The sequence below is a fragment of the Eleutherodactylus coqui genome, chromosome 11 (assembly GCF_035609145.1).
Source record: "Eleutherodactylus coqui strain aEleCoq1 chromosome 11, aEleCoq1.hap1, whole genome shotgun sequence".
NCBI classification, from domain to species: domain Eukaryota; kingdom Metazoa; phylum Chordata; class Amphibia; order Anura; family Eleutherodactylidae; genus Eleutherodactylus; species Eleutherodactylus coqui.
Window position 1 is genome coordinate 137,325,825 of NC_089847.1, and position 18,423 is coordinate 137,344,247.

General features: G+C 53.6%; 1 protein-coding gene across 1 annotated transcript; it reads left to right on the forward strand.

Annotated features, from left to right (window-relative positions):
• The first annotated feature begins 203 nt into the window (after positions 1 to 203).
• TSG101 (tumor susceptibility 101) lies at positions 204 to 16,219 on the forward strand. Its single transcript, XM_066583625.1, has 10 exons — positions 204 to 362; positions 1,070 to 1,154; positions 2,634 to 2,699; positions 3,564 to 3,727; positions 4,910 to 5,033; positions 6,649 to 6,694; positions 7,500 to 7,603; positions 10,179 to 10,381; positions 12,182 to 12,421; positions 14,758 to 16,219. Exons 1-10 carry the CDS (start codon positions 321 to 323, stop codon positions 14,845 to 14,847), a joined length of 1,164 nt encoding a protein of 387 aa, XP_066439722.1. The 5' UTR covers positions 204 to 320; the 3' UTR covers positions 14,848 to 16,219.
• The last annotated feature ends 2,204 nt before the right edge of the window (positions 16,220 to 18,423 follow it).

Sequence of the window (18,423 nt, forward strand, 5' to 3'; positions counted from 1 at the left end):
TATTATGGGGGGCAACAGAATGCAGGTCTCTGTGATGGATTTGCCTTTATACTCGTCATTTCTGGGATGCCCCAATCTCTCATTACACAAGGCTGGAGTCAGAGAGTCCTGCCCTTATCCAACATGGCAGCCGCAGCGCAGTCTCTGGTCGCCATGGTAACGCTCGGCTGTATCCAGGGAAGTGACGTACACGTAGGAGCGGAAGTGGCGGTCGGACAGCTGGATTTCCGGCTTCGCTGGGTTTGGTTCTGGAAGTCGGCGGAGAGGAGACGGAGGGCGTCCAGGGACTGTAAGTGAGCGGCCGGCGGACCCTCCTCATCATGGCGGTGTCAGAGGCCCAGCTCAAGAAGATGCTGAGCAAGGTGAGGGTAGCGCCGCCCACAAACGGGTCACCACGACTCCCTGTCACTGATGCACCTCCTCCTTCACCCTGTCACCTCCCCGTGTCTGTATTGCCCCCCTGGGGTCTTTATCTGCCTATTTGGCCCCTGAGGGACCTACATGAAGCTCCTGGGGCCCCAGAGCAGAACTCACAATTGGCCCCGGATAGTCTATGTAGAATGCAGCAGCGCACCTCTGTGTCACACAGTGATAGTGATGGCAGTGCGGTTACCTCCAGTCATCGCAGGTGAGGTTTGCTTTCTCTTCTCTTCCCCAGACCGCCATGTAGACGTCTTCCAGCCACAATTGTTCTCCTGCTGCCCCTCAATGCCCCCCATAGTAATAGTGACCGTGTTGGTGACATCACTGCCCGGTCCGTCCTCCCCTCCTCTCCTACCCGCGTCTTGCCCAATCTTCTCCCCTCCCCCCATGTATGTTCTCAGTCATGTGACCATATCTTGCGATGTCACTTAGTCATGTGAGTTGCTGTGATGTCACTGACAGCCCCTCCCCCGCCGGCCCCCCGTGTGACCCGCTGATGTCAGATCTCGTCTCCATGAAGTCACAGCTGATATCAGGGGGGCGTAGAGAGTCCCACGACCGAATACCCCCTGCGGGGCGCCAGAGCGGGGGAGGGGATGGTTTATCTGAGTAATCACTATATCTGTAGGGGTCTTCTCTGTTTCAGTACAAGTACCGGGATCTGTCGGTGCGGGAGATCCTGAACGTCATCGGACTCTACAGAGACCTCAAGCCGTTACCCGACAACTACGGTAGGTGGCGCCCCTCACTGCTAGGGTACGACGTTACAGGGTGTCGGCATCCAGTGAGCGGGGGTCCGCTCCACCGATCCAGTGCTTGGGTTCGCTGCCGCCTTTCACTTCCCACCAGGCACAGCGCCGTGTATCGCAGCTCCGTCCAATCACAGGAGCCGTACCGACCTGCTGAAGGGCCACAAGTAATAGAGAAAGCGTGACGTCATCGGGCAGCGCAGAAGACAAAGTAACGCCAACGTATCGACTGGCACGAGTCTTCATCAGACTGAGCTGAGCGGACCCGTCGCTGTGATGATGGAATGAAGCAGGTCTGTCTTCTGCGCTGCCCGATGACGTCACCTCTTTATTGCCCTGGATTCGGGCGCGGCCGCGGCTCTGCATCCCTGCTGCCCGCTGGAGATGCCATAACTGACTGCTGTTGGCATCCTTGGTTTTCTCATTGCTGAAAAGCCACGTGACGGACCTGCCAACACGGCCGTGAGAACAGGCCCCCGCCACCTCCTGCTTACAGAGCTGACCGTCGGGGATCCCGTGTAGCGCCCCCCAGTGGTTGGGTGTTGCGGATCTATCCTGAGGACATCACATCTGTGTCCGAGTCCCAGACCCCCCCAGGCCATGTCCACCCGCGGCGCATTTGCTTTGGTTCCGGATACACCCCCCTTATTCAAAGAAGTGGAACTTGCACCAAACCCTGCAGCTATGATTGGCGCGCACCATGTGACCGCGGGGCTTTATGTGGGGTTTGTGCAGCATGCGGGCCAGTCTTTGATAATCTCATCCCCTTTTGTGCCGCTGTAAATGCGGTGGATGTTCTGTGCGGAGCAGCAGATGAGCCCCGTGGGGGCACAGCCCAAATGGTTGTAGCCAGTCCTGGACCCCAAAATGGTGTGAAATGTCCCGTATCTGGAGAAATGAGAGTGAAGGAAGCATCTATTGGTGAGACGGCGTCCTCCACAGGCGAGGGCGATGTGGGGCATGGGAGGTGCTTTCATGTTAGAACAGCCTTGCATCACTCTGGGGATTCCCTTCATCCCCTCCACAGCAGAGGCTTGCAGAGTTCTGGGTGCCGCCTGTGGTGCGCGCGCGCGCGCGCTGGGTGCCGCCTGTGGTGCGCACGCGCGCGCTGGGTGCCGCCTGTGGGGCGGGAAGGCGCGCTGGGTGCCGCCTGTGGGGCGGGCGGGCGCGCTGGGTGCCGCCTGTGGGGCGGGCGGGCGCGCTGGGTGCCGCCTGTGGGGCGGGCGGGCGCGCTGGGTGCCGCCTGTGGGGCGGGCGGGCGCGCTGGGTGCCGCCTGTGGGGCGGGCGGGCGCGCTGGGTGCCGCCTGTGGGGCGGGCGCGCTGGGTGCCGCCTGTGGGGCGGGCGCGCTGGGTGCCGCCTGTGGGGCGGGCGCGCTGGGTGCCGCCTGTGGGGCGGGCGGGGCGCGCTGGGTGCGGTGTTTCGGTCAGAGACTAATTGACGTTTGTATCTCCCCCTCCAGTCTTCAATGACGGCACCTGCAGGGAGCTCCTGAGCCTCTCGGGCACCATCCCTGTACCCTATAAAGGTAAGTTGCTCCGGTATGTCGCCTCACATCTGATCTTTTTTTTGCCTCTGGGGCTCCAAGCGGCTCTTCCAATTTAGGTGGGAGTCCAACACTTGCCCAAGACCAACCAGCGATGCCTATGGGCGTAGGGCCTCCTTCACACAGGCGACAGCGATATCGTCACGAGACAATTGCGGCCGTATTGCACCTGTGAAGGCTCCATAGGGAAACCTGGGCTACAAAATATCGCAGATCGCCACAATATAGGGAACGCCGCCATCTTTTTTCTTTCAGGATAGCATCAGAGAAACCATTTCAGATGTGAAGGAACCCATTGGAGCGCGGGCTTCACATACGTGCGTTTTCTTGCGATATTGCATTGTGGCGCCTACTGCAAAGATGCCGAAGGTCTCATATTGTCATGTCCGTGTATGCGGTTACCGTGTTTCCCAGAAAATAAGACAGTGTCTTATATTAATTTTTGTTCAAAAAGGTCTAACTTTTTTACATGTATAGCTGCCTGGACACTATTTAAATTGACTGTTAGCAGGGCTTAATTTTGGAGTAGGGCTTACTGTATATTTCAAGCATCCTCAAAAAGCCTGAAAAATCATTTTGCATCCTCAAAAATTCTGGAAAATCATGATATGTCTTATTTTCAGGGTATGTCCTATTTTTAGGGAAACAGGGTAGATCAGGGAGAATCTTTACACCCATCAGCTTTTCGCTCGATTAGCGGAGCTGCCAAGAGTCGGACTCCACCGATCACATATTGATGGCTGTCGGCCTTTAAAGTCCCGATGACCCCTTTAATTACTGTGTTTCTGTGGTTGATAAACCGATATTCTCGCCCCTTGAGGCTCTCATTGGTTTTCATTTCTTTAGGTAACACATACAACATCCCCATATGTCTGTGGCTGCTGGACACCTACCCCTACAACCCCCCAATCTGCTTCGTTAAACCTACTAGTACGATGACCATCAAAACCGGAAAACACGTAGACGCTAACGGCAAGATCTACCTCCCATATCTGCACGAATGGAAACACGTGAGTACGGGCAGCGGCACGGAAGCTTTCTGTGTCCTGTGCGGGGTCATCTGTACACTGATATATCTATGGCCAGGACCTGTAAGCCTGACAGGTGGGCATCCACTACATCTACAGGCAAGAAGGCTGCTTCATCATTATAGACGGGATTCTTTACTGTAAGAGCAGCGCTCTGTCATGGGGTATTGGTACTTTCATTGGCAGCTGCCTCGGGGGTTATTTTGCCTCCTCTTTAGGATAATGGGTTGAACGTGATGGGTTTGTGACAAGCATGTGACACCCAAACCGTACCCCTCATGGGTGCTGTTAATCAGCGTAGGATCCGCGCTCGGTGCTCGCCAGGCGTATAAAGTTCCCTCGGCAACTCTACTGCTCAGTTGCGTCTCACCCTGCCAATGTTAGAGAGTATGGCTAGCCTATGGGAACTTTTAAACTTTGCCTTGTGCTTTAGGCCGGTGACAAGCAAGTCGGACAGGGACCGCATTCATGCATCCATCTGACCGCGGGGATCTTGACCGGAACGCTGAGCTTCTTAAGAATCTGTGATGCTCCGAGTTCAGATCATTAAAGTGTAACTCAACTTCTGACCCCTCTTAGGGACATTTTGATTGGTGGGGTCTGAGTAATTAGATGCCCACTGATCGCTAGGACAAACGGGCAGCAGTGCCCCTCTGAGAGCCGTGCCCGATCAGCTATTCCTGGTGTAAGGATTCAAAGAAAGTCTATGGTGTCTGTTCACCGCTCGCCGATGACACCCGCACGGGCGCAGCGTTCAGAGGAGCGCCTCTGCCTGCTTGTTTTAGCAGTTGTCAGGGGTCTTAGCGTGCGGACCACCACTGACTAAAGTTTTTTCACATAGACCGTTGATCTGTATGCGCAGCCTTTATGGAGCTCTGTGCTGTCCGTGGAATTACATGTACGGCCCACGGCCTCAGATACGCCGGTGTGTCGCAGGTTCTTTCATACACACTTGTCGTTAAGGAATCCCTCCTCTTTGCATAACTGATCTCCTAAGCGTTCTCTTTAGTTTTGCTCTCGTCTTCATTCTCTGCGCTCGCGTCACGCGCTGCATTGTGGAAGCTGATGAGCGGCGCCGTGTGACACATCAGCGGCTGAATGGGAATGTGCTGGAGGCTGCAGGAAGGCAGACAGGGCAGTCATCTCTCTCTCCTCTCTCCGCAGCCGCCGTCAGACCTGCTGGGGTTAATTCAGATCCTGATTGTTGTCTTTGGAGAGGAGCCGCCAGTTTTCTCGCGATCTTCAGCGCCGGCTCCGTACATGTACCCGGCCACCGGACCTCCCAACAGTGAGTTGTGTCTCTAGATCATGTCTGATTCTTGCTAATAAGTATTACCGGTGGACGGGCCGCAGTATCGGATTGGTAGGGGTTTGACTCCTGACATCCTGACCCATCAGATGATTGAAGGCGTCACGCTTCCTACCAGGCACGGCTCTGTACATCCGGTAGCAGTGGGGTCTGGTGTTGCAGCTCAGACCCGTTCACTTCAACGCTCCGAGCTGCGGAGCGCTACGATACCGGACACCATAAAATATACAGAGCTGTGCCTGGTAAACCATGGGGGGACATGACTGGCTGGAGTGCTGCGGCCCCTACAATCCAAATCGGACCCTTACTGATCTGATATTGATGGCTTATCCTAAAGATAAGCTATCAGTGTCAGAGTTCCAGAAAGCTCCTTTAAGGCTTCACAAGGGGAAAGAAAATTAAGCATGATTTGTGCGTTGCAAGATGTACGTATATGATCCTGTTCTATTGAATGGGGCCGTACACATGAGTGATCCCACATCGAACCATGATGCGGGAAACAAAACGCGGCATGCCCTATCTTGGGGTGAACGATCGCATCTCCCATTGTTTTCAATGGGGCCGGCAAGAGCATCGCACCACGTGCCAGGTAGGCCCATGAGGTGCGATGCGAGGTCTTCCCATTGGAAACAATAGGAGAAACTCTGCGCTCCTCCTGTAGTGGTCAGCCGCACAGAGGATCGCTACTTCCCCGAAGTGATGCAACGCGGTTTTGACATGAAAACGCCTTGCATCCACGAGGAAATCGTATGTTGGCGAATGCGAAATCGGACCATTAATCATGTCCGGATATGGCACTCAGCCGTGTGAAGTTAGCCTAAGGCCTCATGTCCATGGGGAAAATCAGGCCCGCTACGGATTCTACATGGAGAATCTGCAGCGGGTCCCTCCTGCCCCGCGGACATGAGCGCTGAAAATAAGAATTTAAAAGCATTTACCTATCCGTAGCGGGCGGCGAAAGCCTTCTCTTCCTCACGGCCGGATCTTCTTTTCCGGCCGGCGGATGAATTCGTCACGCCGGCGGCACGTCGCCGGCACGTCTTCGACGTGCCGCGCGCATGCGCCGGGCACATCCGCCGAGCCGAAGCAAGAAAGATCCGGCCGTGAGGAAGAGAAGGCTTTCCCCGCCCGCGCCGGATGAGTAATTCTTTTAAATTCCTATTTTAGGTCTCCCGCGGATCCGGACGGCTTCCATACGCTTCAATAGAAGCCCGCGGGAGCCGTCCCCGCAGGAGACCCGCACGAAAATGGAGCATGGTCCAGATTTTTTCATGCTCCATTTTTTTTAAAATCCCTTTTATTGACCATCCGCGGGTATTTATCTACCCCGCGGGTGGTCAATGCATCCCTATGGGATGCGGATCCGCGGGCGGGAGATCCGCTGCGGATCTTAAATCATATTTTGCCCGTGGACATGAGGCCTAAGGGCTTATTTAATCGTTCGTCCTGATCGTTGGGCGAACAAATGATAATCGGTCGGTCTGTATATAAGGACCGGAACGCCGCCGCCTTCTATGGTGCTTGTTGTGTTTAGATTTCCATTTTTCTAGTGACTTTCACAATAGCTACTAACGACTATCCTTGTGTATTTCAGACTCCTACATGCCCGGCGCCATCCCTCCGTACCCGTCTAACCAAAGGTAATATAATGGCGGAGGAGCGACGGGGTTTTTTATGGACTGGCAAATCTGTGGTCCCCATCACTCCTCCCTCTGTAGGTCCCCATCACTCCCCCCACCGTGGTCCCCATCACTCCTCCCTCTGTAGGTCCCCATCACTCCCCCCACCGTGGTCCCCATCACTCCTCCCTCTGTAGGTCCCCATCACTCCTCCCTCTGTAGGTCCCCATCACTCCCCCCTCTGTAGGTCCCCATCACTCCCCCCTCTGTAGGTCCCCATCACTCCCCCCTCTGTGGGTCCCCATCACTCCCCCCCTCTGTGGGTCCCCATCACTCCCCCCTCTGTGGGTCCCCATCACTCCCCCCTCTGTGGGTCCCCATCACTCCCCCCTCTGTGGGTCCCCATCACTCCCCCCTCTGTGGGTCCCCATCACTCCCCCCTCTGTGGGTCCCCATCACTCCCCCCTCTGTGGGTCCCCATCACTCCGGCTTTGGGGGACGGACGACACTGCGGCACGGGTCGTGTTTCTGCCCGATCTGAAAACCCTGCTGATGGAAGTCATTTTTGGGGCAATTTTCTTTAGATTCAGGTTGTTGCTACCCAAAATTCCGATAGCCGGGCTTCTGTAGGACCAACATAATGCCGAATGATTGCTCTACCCCTCTGTAAGGCACGAGGACACCCTGATTGGGAGGGAAGCACTATTCTATCAGCGCGGCTCCCTTTATGTTATAAACTGAACACATAAGTTGCCATTTTGTTGCCTTTCCACCCCAGTAGTCAAACGCTGTTATTGTCCATTGACTGTGTTGTTTCTATTCACAGCGGGTATCCTGGCTACTATCCCCCCGGCGGGCCGTATCCCCCTACATCCGGCCCTCAGATGTTTCCTCAGCCCCCCGTCCCCAACCCTCAAGTTACCAGCTCTGGTTAGTATTCATTACCCTGACTTGGGCCTTTGCTTGTTGCACATTAAAGGGGTCGGTCTTCCATCTTGACTAGACGTGGCTGTGATGGGAGCGCCGCTGGTTGTGGATGACCGGTGTGACGGAAGCGGGTGAGCTTAGCTGAGCTCCGCGGTTTCCATCACTCCCATAGAAGTCAATGCAGTAACAGTGTAGCACAATGAGCTCGGCCCAAGCTATGGGATTGATGTAACTTGCTGCGCTACACTGTGTGGGACTCCCAAAGACTTCTATGGGGGATACCGAAGTGCCATGGCACAGGGTGCTCAGCTATTTCATCCTCCCAGCCACGGCATTCAGTGTGGTCAGGGGCGGTGAGGACACAGGTCCGGGTGGCAGTATTCAAGGTGCAGCACTTATTTGATGCCAGGGATGGCAGCCTGCCATCTCCGCCCCCGGGCAGCCTGCCATCTCCGCCCCCGGGCAGCCTGCCATCTCCGCCCCCGGGCAGCCCGGCAGCCTGCCATCTCCAGCCCGGGCAGCCTCGGTCACCCTCTCTTACTGATTGGAGAGGATATCGGTTCCGCGCTTACACACTTGGATCAAACTTTTTACCCCAGAGGTGAAGTTTTCTGCGTAGTTTCCAAAATGTTATACTTTGAGGCAAATTTGTATGAAGGCGCCTGTTATGGTAAAGTGCTGGATGGCGTTGGCACGATGTCAACTTTTCCAAAAAATGGGGGTATAATGCATCCCTTTTCTTTTTTTTTTTTTTTTTTTTTTTAACCCTTGGCAGCTAAAAGGTTAAATGTCTGTAATTGATGCAATGATTTGTGCTGTATCTGTGTTCCTATGTGGATGCTATTTTTTTAGTGCCACTAGGTGGCAGCAGCCCTCTCCAGTTTCTATGCTTGTACACCACTAGAGGGCATCACCCTCCTGTGGTTCTATGGACAGTTCCTTGAGGTGACATGCAGTACGCTGGTTATTACAAATGGCTTCCGGGTTCTGATAGTTTTGAGGACTTTAGTCGCCCCGACGCTACAATCTATATGGACTTCATAACCGGATTACAGCGATTAAAGTCCGCCCCTTTGTCGTATCGCCGCCTCAGATGTTCTGCTTGGTGCCAAGTGGCTTCAGTAAGGGCCATGGAGGAAGGGTCCTCATATCTGTGTAGCATTGAAGGCTGTAACGACGGGGAGGATACCCGTCCCTGTGTGTCCTCGCCCCCGTGCTGTCACTCAGGAGCGAGTATCGCTGGCACACAGAGCGGCCAGCAGGGGGTTGCTTTAAAAACTACTAATCGCGGCTCAGACAAGATGGCGGCCGCCCCCACAGTTATGCGCAGACAAGATGGCGCCGCATTCGGATGACATCGGTTTTCTCCAGCAGCCCAACAAGTGTGCGGGTCCAGCTGCGTAGGGACATATAAATGGCCGCCAGTCGTTCCCAGCACAGCTTGTTTACCCTGCACTCTGCGCTCTCTTCGACGCACCCGTCAGTCGCCGACCCCTCTAATAGTTGCTGCAGCTGCTGCTCTATGAAGTAACGTTACATCAGGGTCGTGTGGCGGTTCGCACGCCGATGAGTTACCGCTGGGAATCTAGCTGTGTACACGGCGGCTTGGTGGTGATCCTGGGTGTTTTCTACTCCAGTCACACCCAGAGCTGCATGCAGATGTCCAGCTGATGGCCCGTTAACATGTAGTGAAAATGCTGCAGGCGCTCGCTGCATGAGGACTTAAAGGGATGGTTGCAGGATAAGGGGTAAGGGTCCGAGCACTGGGACCTCCATCAGTCTCAGGAGTCACAAGCCCCACCGCAGTAGGAATAGAACAGTCGAGCCGGTGCGCCGCCGCCCCACTCATCAAGAGAAGCCGAGAACAAGGGGAATGGAGCGGCAGTGTGCATGCTCAATCACCGCTCTACTCGTACGGGGGGCACGGGACCCCTGCTCTCGTCGGCTGCAGATCCTGGGGTCAGAAACGTAAAGGGCTTCTACTAAAGATAACTTTTCTGACCCGTCTGTAGGATAGTTTATAAGTCTGATCAGTGGGGGGCTCGCCACCAAGACCCTCACCATTCTAGGAAATAGGGGTCCCGTGGGGGGGTGCAGTAAGGAGATTGGATACATGGCGCCGCTCCCTTTGTTTTCATTGGGGTGGCCGGAGATGCTGAGTGCTTGTACTCAGCCATCAGACCCCTTGAGATAAATGGAGCGGTGCTGTGATGTGCGACCGACCCCTTAATCAGTCGGCTCCTTAGTGTGGGGAGGTTAATAGACAGAAACCGAGGGGGGCATCCTCCGGACTGCTGGGGGGCTTGGCAGTATTGTGCTGATTAATGCAATCTATTATACTCTGTTATCAGCCACTTACAGCAGGGGAATCACACGGAGGCTGGAGGTCAGTCACTCCGTGTGTCCAGCATGCAATGCCTCTCACAAAAGAGCCACGAGGGTTCGATCGTCCATAGGCTGCATTTGTAAAGCTTGAGCTAGAGGGGGCGCTATTCCTGCCGTCCCCTTCAGCCAGTCAGCAGAGCTGTGGTGGACCCATTTATGATGATCCAGGCACTAAATCTTTGTCGCTCCTCAGGTCCGGCCAGAGACGGCACCATCGGGGAGGACACCATCCGGGCGTCACTGATATCAGCTGTAAGCGACAAGTTAAGATGGAGGATGAAGGAAGAAATCGACCGCGCGCAGGCGGAGCTCAACGCCCTGAAGCGCACGGAGGAGGATCTGAAGAAGGGCCACCAGAAGCTGGAGGAGATGGTCACCCGGCTGGACCAGGAAGTGGTAATGCGGGATGTGCTGCGGCTGTTTCCAAGATGGTGGCTCATTGGACACGTAGCGATACATCGTCCCCGAGACTCGCCTGCCGTTCTGTATCCAGGAAAGCCAAGTAATGGCGCGGATGCAGAACGGATGACCCCAGAGCTCGGGGGGAGATGGGGAGGATGGGGGGGCGGGGTGTAACGATGGACTAAGGAGGTGGAGGGTCGGCGTTGTGGAATGTCCGGATAGTTTAGTAACAGATGCGATAGTCCTTTGTTTCACAGTTTAGGCCGGTCTCACACGAGCGAGTCTGAATTGTGAAATCCGCGATCGTCACCCGCACGGATGATCCGCGGTATTGCGCACACATTCAAACCATAGAACAGTCGCACGTCCGCTCGCAGGAATTAAATCGCAGCATGTTCTATTCTAGTGCGGATTCCGCATGGACGGCTTCCATTGAAGTCAATGGAACCCGTCTGACCCGCAGTTGACATTGCACATAGGTTGCGGGTTCCTGCGTCATCGCATAGCCCTGGCACGGGAAAACCAGGGATTTGAAAGAAAAAAGTCTTTACTGCGCACAACAGACAGCGAGCCGCCGCGTCCGTCTGCAATACAGATTTAAACAGGTAGGCGCGGACACCGGCCGGGGACAGAGATGGATTTCGCTGTGGGCTCCCGCATGTGGACGGTCCGTGTGAGAGCGGCCTCACTGATCTGTAAAGGATGTAATCCGGCATGCAGTCCTTCTAGTCGTTGCCGGATTAACAGGAGGTTCGTTTACGACTCCTAAAGTTCATGATAGTTTCCAGGGTGATAACTAAACTTCCATGTAGTTCGTCATCTTGTTGTTCTTCTGTAGGTTATAAGTATCTACACCGACCGCCCCTTTATTATCCCCCCATCTGGTGGCACTGGACTCCTCTGCCCTTCAGAACCGCTGCAGTACATCATGTTGTAGATTCCACTCAGTTCTGCAGGAATATCGGCCCCTGCGGACAGGAAGATTCTTGTAGTCGCTGCAGATTAGAGGGCGGTGCTGACATGTTCTGATCGGCTGACAGGAAGGGGTCAGCAATTCATGCTGCTTGTACCAAATTCTGACCTCCCATCAGCAATAGTAATCTTGCTCCATCTGACCAGGAGATGTTCCTCCGCTGCTCAGTGATACAAGTTTTGCGCTCTTTTGCCCGCTGGAGTCTTTCTGTTTCTCTTAGACACAATGGCGCTGGAACTGGTCGTCCGCTGTTATACCATCCGTGCGGAGGAACAGCGAGTTGTGCGTTCGGACACGTTAGTTGGAGCTCCAGCGTTGTATTCAGCTGACTGTGCAGCCTGTTGGTCAGAACGATTCCTGACATCCTCCTCCGACCCCTTTCAGTGATGAGTTGTTTCCATCCTCATGATTCCCTTTCGCTGGATGTTTTCCTCGATCGCGCCATTCTCGGTATACTCTCCACACTGTTACATAAGAACCCTCCGTGGTTGGCAGTGAGCCCCTGGCTAGTCTAGCACCGATGACCGGCCTCGCTGGAAGTCGCTCCGATCGCTGCATTTTCTAATGTGGATTCACACTGAAACTGATCCACGTAAAACTTGTCACATGATTTTATGCCGCACTCTGGGGTCACGGGGGGAATTACCGTACAGGGGAGGATCGGGGGCTCTAATAAAGGGGCTGTCAGTGTATTGCTGTGTATATAGGTTAGCATGATGTGTAGGTCATCCGGTAATCCGGCAGCGATCCGGAGGTGACTTCTGGGGTTTCGCTGTGGTTCCAGCTTTCATATCGTGACTTATTTTCTATTTTCTCACCAGACGGAAGTAGATAAAAATATTGAAACGTTGCGAAAGAAGGACGAGGAGCTGGGAGCGGTGGTGGAGAAGATGGAGAGTCAGTCCGAGTACAGAGACATTGATGAGGTGATCGTGCCGACCGCGCCGCTCTACAAGCAGATCCTCAACCTGTACGCCGAGGAGAACGCCATAGAGGACACTATCTTTTACCTGGGAGAAGCGCTCCGGCGCGGAGTCATAGACTTGGACGTCTTTCTCAAGGTGTGTTGGCGGGCTGGAGAGATCCCTGGGGAGAGTCAGATGCGTAGGCCTCATGTCCACGGGAGCCGACCGACCCTGTCCGTGGCCAAGCACGTTTTTGGACCTGTCCGGGTCTTCTCCCTCCTGTCCGGATCTTGTTTCTTTAGCACTGCGGATACATGCGGGCGAGCGACATGCGCAGTACACTTTTTTCTTTTTTTTAACTCCCGCTTTCCCGCAGATCTGCAGTGTCTGCTGTGGGTGTGCCGCGGATCGGACGGCCTCCACAGAAATCCAGCATGCTGCGATTTGTTTTACGGACCAGAAGGTCCACAAATCACATCTGCCTGCGGACATAAGGCCTTAAACATAGTGCATGTATCTCTGCATGTGGTGTAACTAAGGCTGTTGCTCTCTGTCGTCTGCCGTTTCAAGCGGGGAAGAGACTGACTGTAGCAGACGGCAGGATTCATGTTGGCGTACTACTACTCGGGCAGTTGGGGTGCAGCTGTAACCGTAGAACCTCGTGTTCCAAGATGGCGGCTGTTCATGTGATCCAATAGTGTGAGGGATGCAAATACGCAGCGATGCATCCATTACTGCCTGACCCGGCTGGGTGACGGCCCGTATACAAGGTGTATCGGCAGCCATGTTGGTTGTCAATCAGCTTTCCCGGAAACTGATTTAACGAACCGCTGAAGAGAATCTACAAGATCGCGCAGTGAACAGCGAGGAGGGAGGATTAGCGGGAACGCCGCGGGGCGGGCTTATTATTGAATATTTTCGACAGCTTTTTGGCACTAATTTCAGATGAAAGCGGTCCAATGACTTCGCTGCACATTTCTGATGTACTTTCAGACACTTTTCGCCACATTCGGCGGGGGTGTGGCCTGAATGGGACGACTCGAACCAAATGTGCTGCAAAATTTTGGCTCTGTTTTTGGTGTGAAGTAATAGACTTCAGACAAACTACTGATAGTTCAGTTTTATCCCAGTGACTGCTGGGGGATAAATTGGCGCATCCTTAAAGACGGTCCGATCTGAGTTTGCATTGTCTAATTATTAGATGAAATTAATAAATCTGAGCCGCAGAATAATCTGTAGGTCGGTTGACCAATATCAGAATCCCTGGAAACGTGTTTTTGCAGTGCTTTTTCCTCGCTTTTGGTGTGTTTTTGTTTTTACGCCTCGCAGTGCGCTCTGCGTCCGGTATATTTCAGTTTTTTTCATAGGCGTTGATATTAAAAAGAAAAAAATCGCACATGGCGCGTGTGGCTAAGAAAAGGCCCGGTAAAAAACAAAAACGCGCATTAGTCAAATGCCAGAAAAAATCTGTCGGGTACGCTCACACATTGCGGATGTTTGTGCGGATCGGCACCGCTTGATACGGATTTTGCCGCGGTTTTTGATGCAGATCTGGAGCAGATTTGGCTCCTTCAGTTGTTCGGCACGAAAACCCGCGGCGCAGGGATTCTGACACTGCTTTTGGCGCAGAAATTGCCGCAGATTGTGGTGTGGATTTTCCACTACTTGTGGCGCCCCGCAGAGGCAGCCTGCGGTCACATGGCAGAACTCGCTGCAGGATTTTCAGTGTCAAAATCTGGGTCTTCTTGCCGTGGATCCACATCCATAAGTAGCGTCGCACCCGCATAGGAAATCAGTTTTCCAATCATGATATCGGTCCAGGTTTCTTGGATTGATATTGCGCTCGCCACATAACGGACCGGCAGCGTGAATGAACGTCCACAGCATGTTAACGGGGTTGTCCGCTGCTCAACTAACCGGCTGATTGGGGATGCGTTGCTTGGGATCCTCCATGATCGGCACAAGCAGCTCCGCCCATCGTGCAGCGGCAGCTCTGCCTGCAGTACCAACCCCGGGCTGCTGCACTATGGACAGTGCTATCTGCTTCCAGCTGAGGAGTGGCAGGCCTGTGCATCGGACCCCCCCACATCCACCATTGATGACCTAAACTGAGGACAGAAGTGGACAAAACCTTTAATTTATGATTAGAATCTGATTTTCATCCCAGATTTCACCTCTTGGAGTAAGCATATATTACCTGCAGTAGTTCTCCACCGCCGCCTCTCCGATCTGTCATTTTCCCCCCAGAACCCCCGACAACCAGCTGGCATCATAGTGAGATTGCTGGGTGATTGTGTGTCTGTCAGTTCTGTGCTGCCCACCATCGAGGCGGCATGAAGAACATGACAGGACCTCTTTACTCTGGGGTCCGGTGGAGCCCCTCAGTGTGGGCGACGCTGCGGCTGTCGGGGGGGGGGGGGGGGTCTGACATTAATGCTCACTACTCCTATGTGCTACATATGTTTACTCACGGGGTCTCTTCTGTTTTGCAGCATGTCCGTCTTCTGTCCCGCAAGCAGTTCCAGCTCCGGGCGCTGATGCAGAAAGCCAGGAAGACAGCGGGGCTCAGCGATCTCTATTAACATCGACCTCCCATCCGCGGTTTTGTTTTATTTCTCGGCTCTTGAGATCATTAGAGATTCCGGATAAGTTATTGTAAAAATGAACAAAAAGAAAACTCAAAAACACAGATCTCCAATTGCTTTCTGCTGGTGGGGGGAGGGGCGGCCGGCTCAGAGCGACCATGCACTTTGTCTTTGGAGAGTGGTAACCAGAAGAGCAGCAGCCATTATTCTTCCTAGTGCCAATGCTCAGTGCTGCCCCCACTGGCAGGTACACAAATAGAAGGTAGGGGGCGGCGTGACTGCGGTACAGGTAGGTGCTGCTGCCTCTCTATAGCTGACGGGGTGTTCTGGTTACCACTTAGCTCCTTGCGTTGAGGGCCGGGCAGCACATAGAGGGCTCCTTCACACGGGTGTATATACACTCCGAGTTGTGCGCATGTTTTACGTGTGTAATACGGAGCCTTGGATCCCCATTGGTTTGCATTGGGGTATTCGCACACGTTTATCGCACACGTATAAAATGCTGCATGTCTTATTTTGGTCTGCAGTATGGACTAAATAGGCCATTAAACGTAATGTGACGGCGCGAGTACGCAGTGAATACGCATGACGCACGCATATTTACACGGGAAAACAAAGCGGTCGTTCCGTTTTTGTTTTTTTTGTGTAAATCTGCGGTGATTAGAAGAAAACCTGCAGCAACGTTTGAACACGCGACCAATTCAATCTGTAAATCTGCCGCGCATTCATTTACTGAAACTAGATCCGCCCGTGCGAATGAGCCCTCAGGCCGGGTTTACACGGGAAGGTTCTTGCGAGTTCCATGTCTTTATTTACATAGTCATTTTTTCTTTATCTCGGACCGATGGAGCCGCAGCGCGTCTGTTTTCTCGGGCGGCTGTTCAGGAATCGCCTCTTAGTTGCTGCGGGTGAAAAAAAATAGCGTTGCAATCTGAGTTTAACGTGAGATGCCCCCCCCCCCCCTCACCCCCACACCCGCGCAGCAACATGTTCTACTCAATCCCCGGTTTACAAGCGTGATGTCAGCCCAAGTTTCTCGGTCCGATATCGCACTCACCCGTGTAAATACGGCCTAAGTCCTATATACTGAGACTTGCTGCCTCACAGACCGGCAGTTGCTCCTCCAGCATCACAATATTTCCCCGTGTGGTTGGCAAACAACCATTAAGTGAGCATGCAGCAAATCTCAGCGAAAGGGAGGTTTTCCAGGAAGCACTGCCCTTGCGGTGGAGGCGGCCGCTCGTCACCCGCCTGTACGTGGAGCATCGCCCTGTCTATATTTGTATGTGGAGCCGCTGTACGGCGCGGCGCTCAATCATCTGTATGTGAATAATTTTATTATGTATTAAAGAAATACTAATTCTTTCTCTTCCTGTCACTTTGATTGAGAGGACGTTGGGGTGTGAGTGCGGTCGTGTGTGACCTGCGCCCATAATCGATGGCCGTGTGACTGAGCCCTTAGAGTGTCTTGCGTGGATAACGAGCGTTGATCAATGAGATCAGCCCTCGTTAACATTCGCCTTCACACCGGTTGATTTGGACGATGTGGGGGACACGACTGTTCATAGGGCCGTTCATCCCGTGGGTGAATGTTTGTACAAGTGTTTTTTTTTTTTTCATGATCTGTAAAGGCCCTTGGAGGGGGCGTCCAGCGAGGAGGCATCCGTACCCCCAGACCTGCGGAGTTGGAGCCCCCACTTCCGCCCAGGTTCTGCCGCCGACTCCTGAATGCTTGAAGGGATGCCGTCATCAAGTTCTTACAATATAATCCACAATCCTCCTTTACCGGCGCTGCTAATGTGATTTCCTTACCGCTGTCTGTTCCCGCGCTTCGCGCCCCTCTGTGAAGTTTCCTGTATTAAAACGAGTTGAGTTTTTGCGCTGCAGCGGGCACACCGCTGTTATTGATTGGCATGGATAGTGAGTTGGTCACTGTAATCCCGCGCAGGCGCTGTAACAAACCCCTCCTGCGCACCTCAGCTCTCCCTTATTAGCTATAACTTCAGCAGTATCCTGCGCCTTGAGGATCGTTACTCCCACTGCGTCCGAGGACAGATGACGCAGAAGCTTCAGCAAGTAACCGTCCATTTACACTAACGATTATTGCTCAAAATTCATTCAAACGCACAAATTTGAGTGATCATTACCTGTAACTGCAAAAGCAAAATCCCTCGCTTGTTATAAACTTATTGCTGGCTCTTTACGTGTAAATGCTCCCCAACGGTGAGGTCTGTCAGTGTGAAAGCTCTGCATGAACACTAACGACCTTAGCGGTGATGTCATTTGTAAATATTATTTGTATAGCTGACCCAAGCGGGGATTGAACCCACAACCCTCAGGTTGTGAGCGAGAACTTAGGCTGCATTTCAGCTGCCTTAACACCCTGCACTACACGAGGCTCTAAACAGCGGTCTGCTCATGTAAAAGGGCCATAGGGGAGGGCTGAGGCGCGGGGAGGGGTTGGTCTGCTCATGTAAAAGGGCCATAGGGGAGGGGTTGGTCTGCTCATGTAAAAGGGCCATAGGGGAGGGGTTGGTCTGCTCATGTAAAAGGGCCATAGGGGAGGGGTTGCTGCAGCAGCTGCTAGGATTACAGTGAAGAGCAACTGATGTGGAAAAATCTGACTCTCTAAAACGCATTTTAATACAAAGCAGGAAAACCTCAAAAGCAGCAATCAGAGGTAGCGGAACACGGAGCGAACAGCGAGAAGGAACTCATTAGCAGCGCTGTTAGGGGTTTATCGGGGTTGGATTGATGGAGCAGGAGGCCGGGTTCTCTTTAAAGGGGTCAGCCGGGGAGGTGGAATCCGTTCGCAGACCTCCACATCCCTCCTGGCTCATGGGGTATGGACACAACCCTTCATTGTTCCACTTATCTGCTGCATGGCCGCCGGAGCATCACTGCGCGGTAAAAGGAGTGAAATCCTGCTGCACTGCAGACCCTTCAGGATCGCCGAGGGTCCTAGAGATCAGACGACCACCAATCCTAATCGGATGGTGAAGCCTAGCGACATGCACTCACTATGTAGGATGGGAGCTTGACATGGATTTACCAGTGTGGGTACAACCCCAAAGGTCCTAGGACCGAGCACTGCCCTTGATGTGTGCGTCTACTGGAGCAAACTGCTTGGTGTGAAAGGATCTTAGGGGGGTTGTCTGGGACTTACTTTTGCTGAGCGGTCCTCGGGATAGTTGATCACGATCGTCTGATCCCTGGGCCTTCTGTCAGGGCAGACCGCTCTGTCTGTATTGCAGCGGCCCGGGTTGGTTCTGCAGGTGCAGCTTCTATTGAATGCAATACCAACCTGGGCTGCTGCAATACATCTGCCCTGATAGAAGGAACCAGGTGATTAGTCAACCCCTACGGCTGAGCTACTGCTGGCCTACCCCCCGCTGACGGCTGCTCAGCTACTGCTGGCCTACCCCCGCTGACGGCTGCTCAGCTACTGGCCTACCCCCGCTGACTGCTGGCCTGCCCCTGATGACAAGTCATCAATGGTAAAAGTCCTGGAAAATCCTGTTAATGTTCACAACTTGTCCCTAGGTTTAGTCTTTACTTCTGCATTATGTAAAT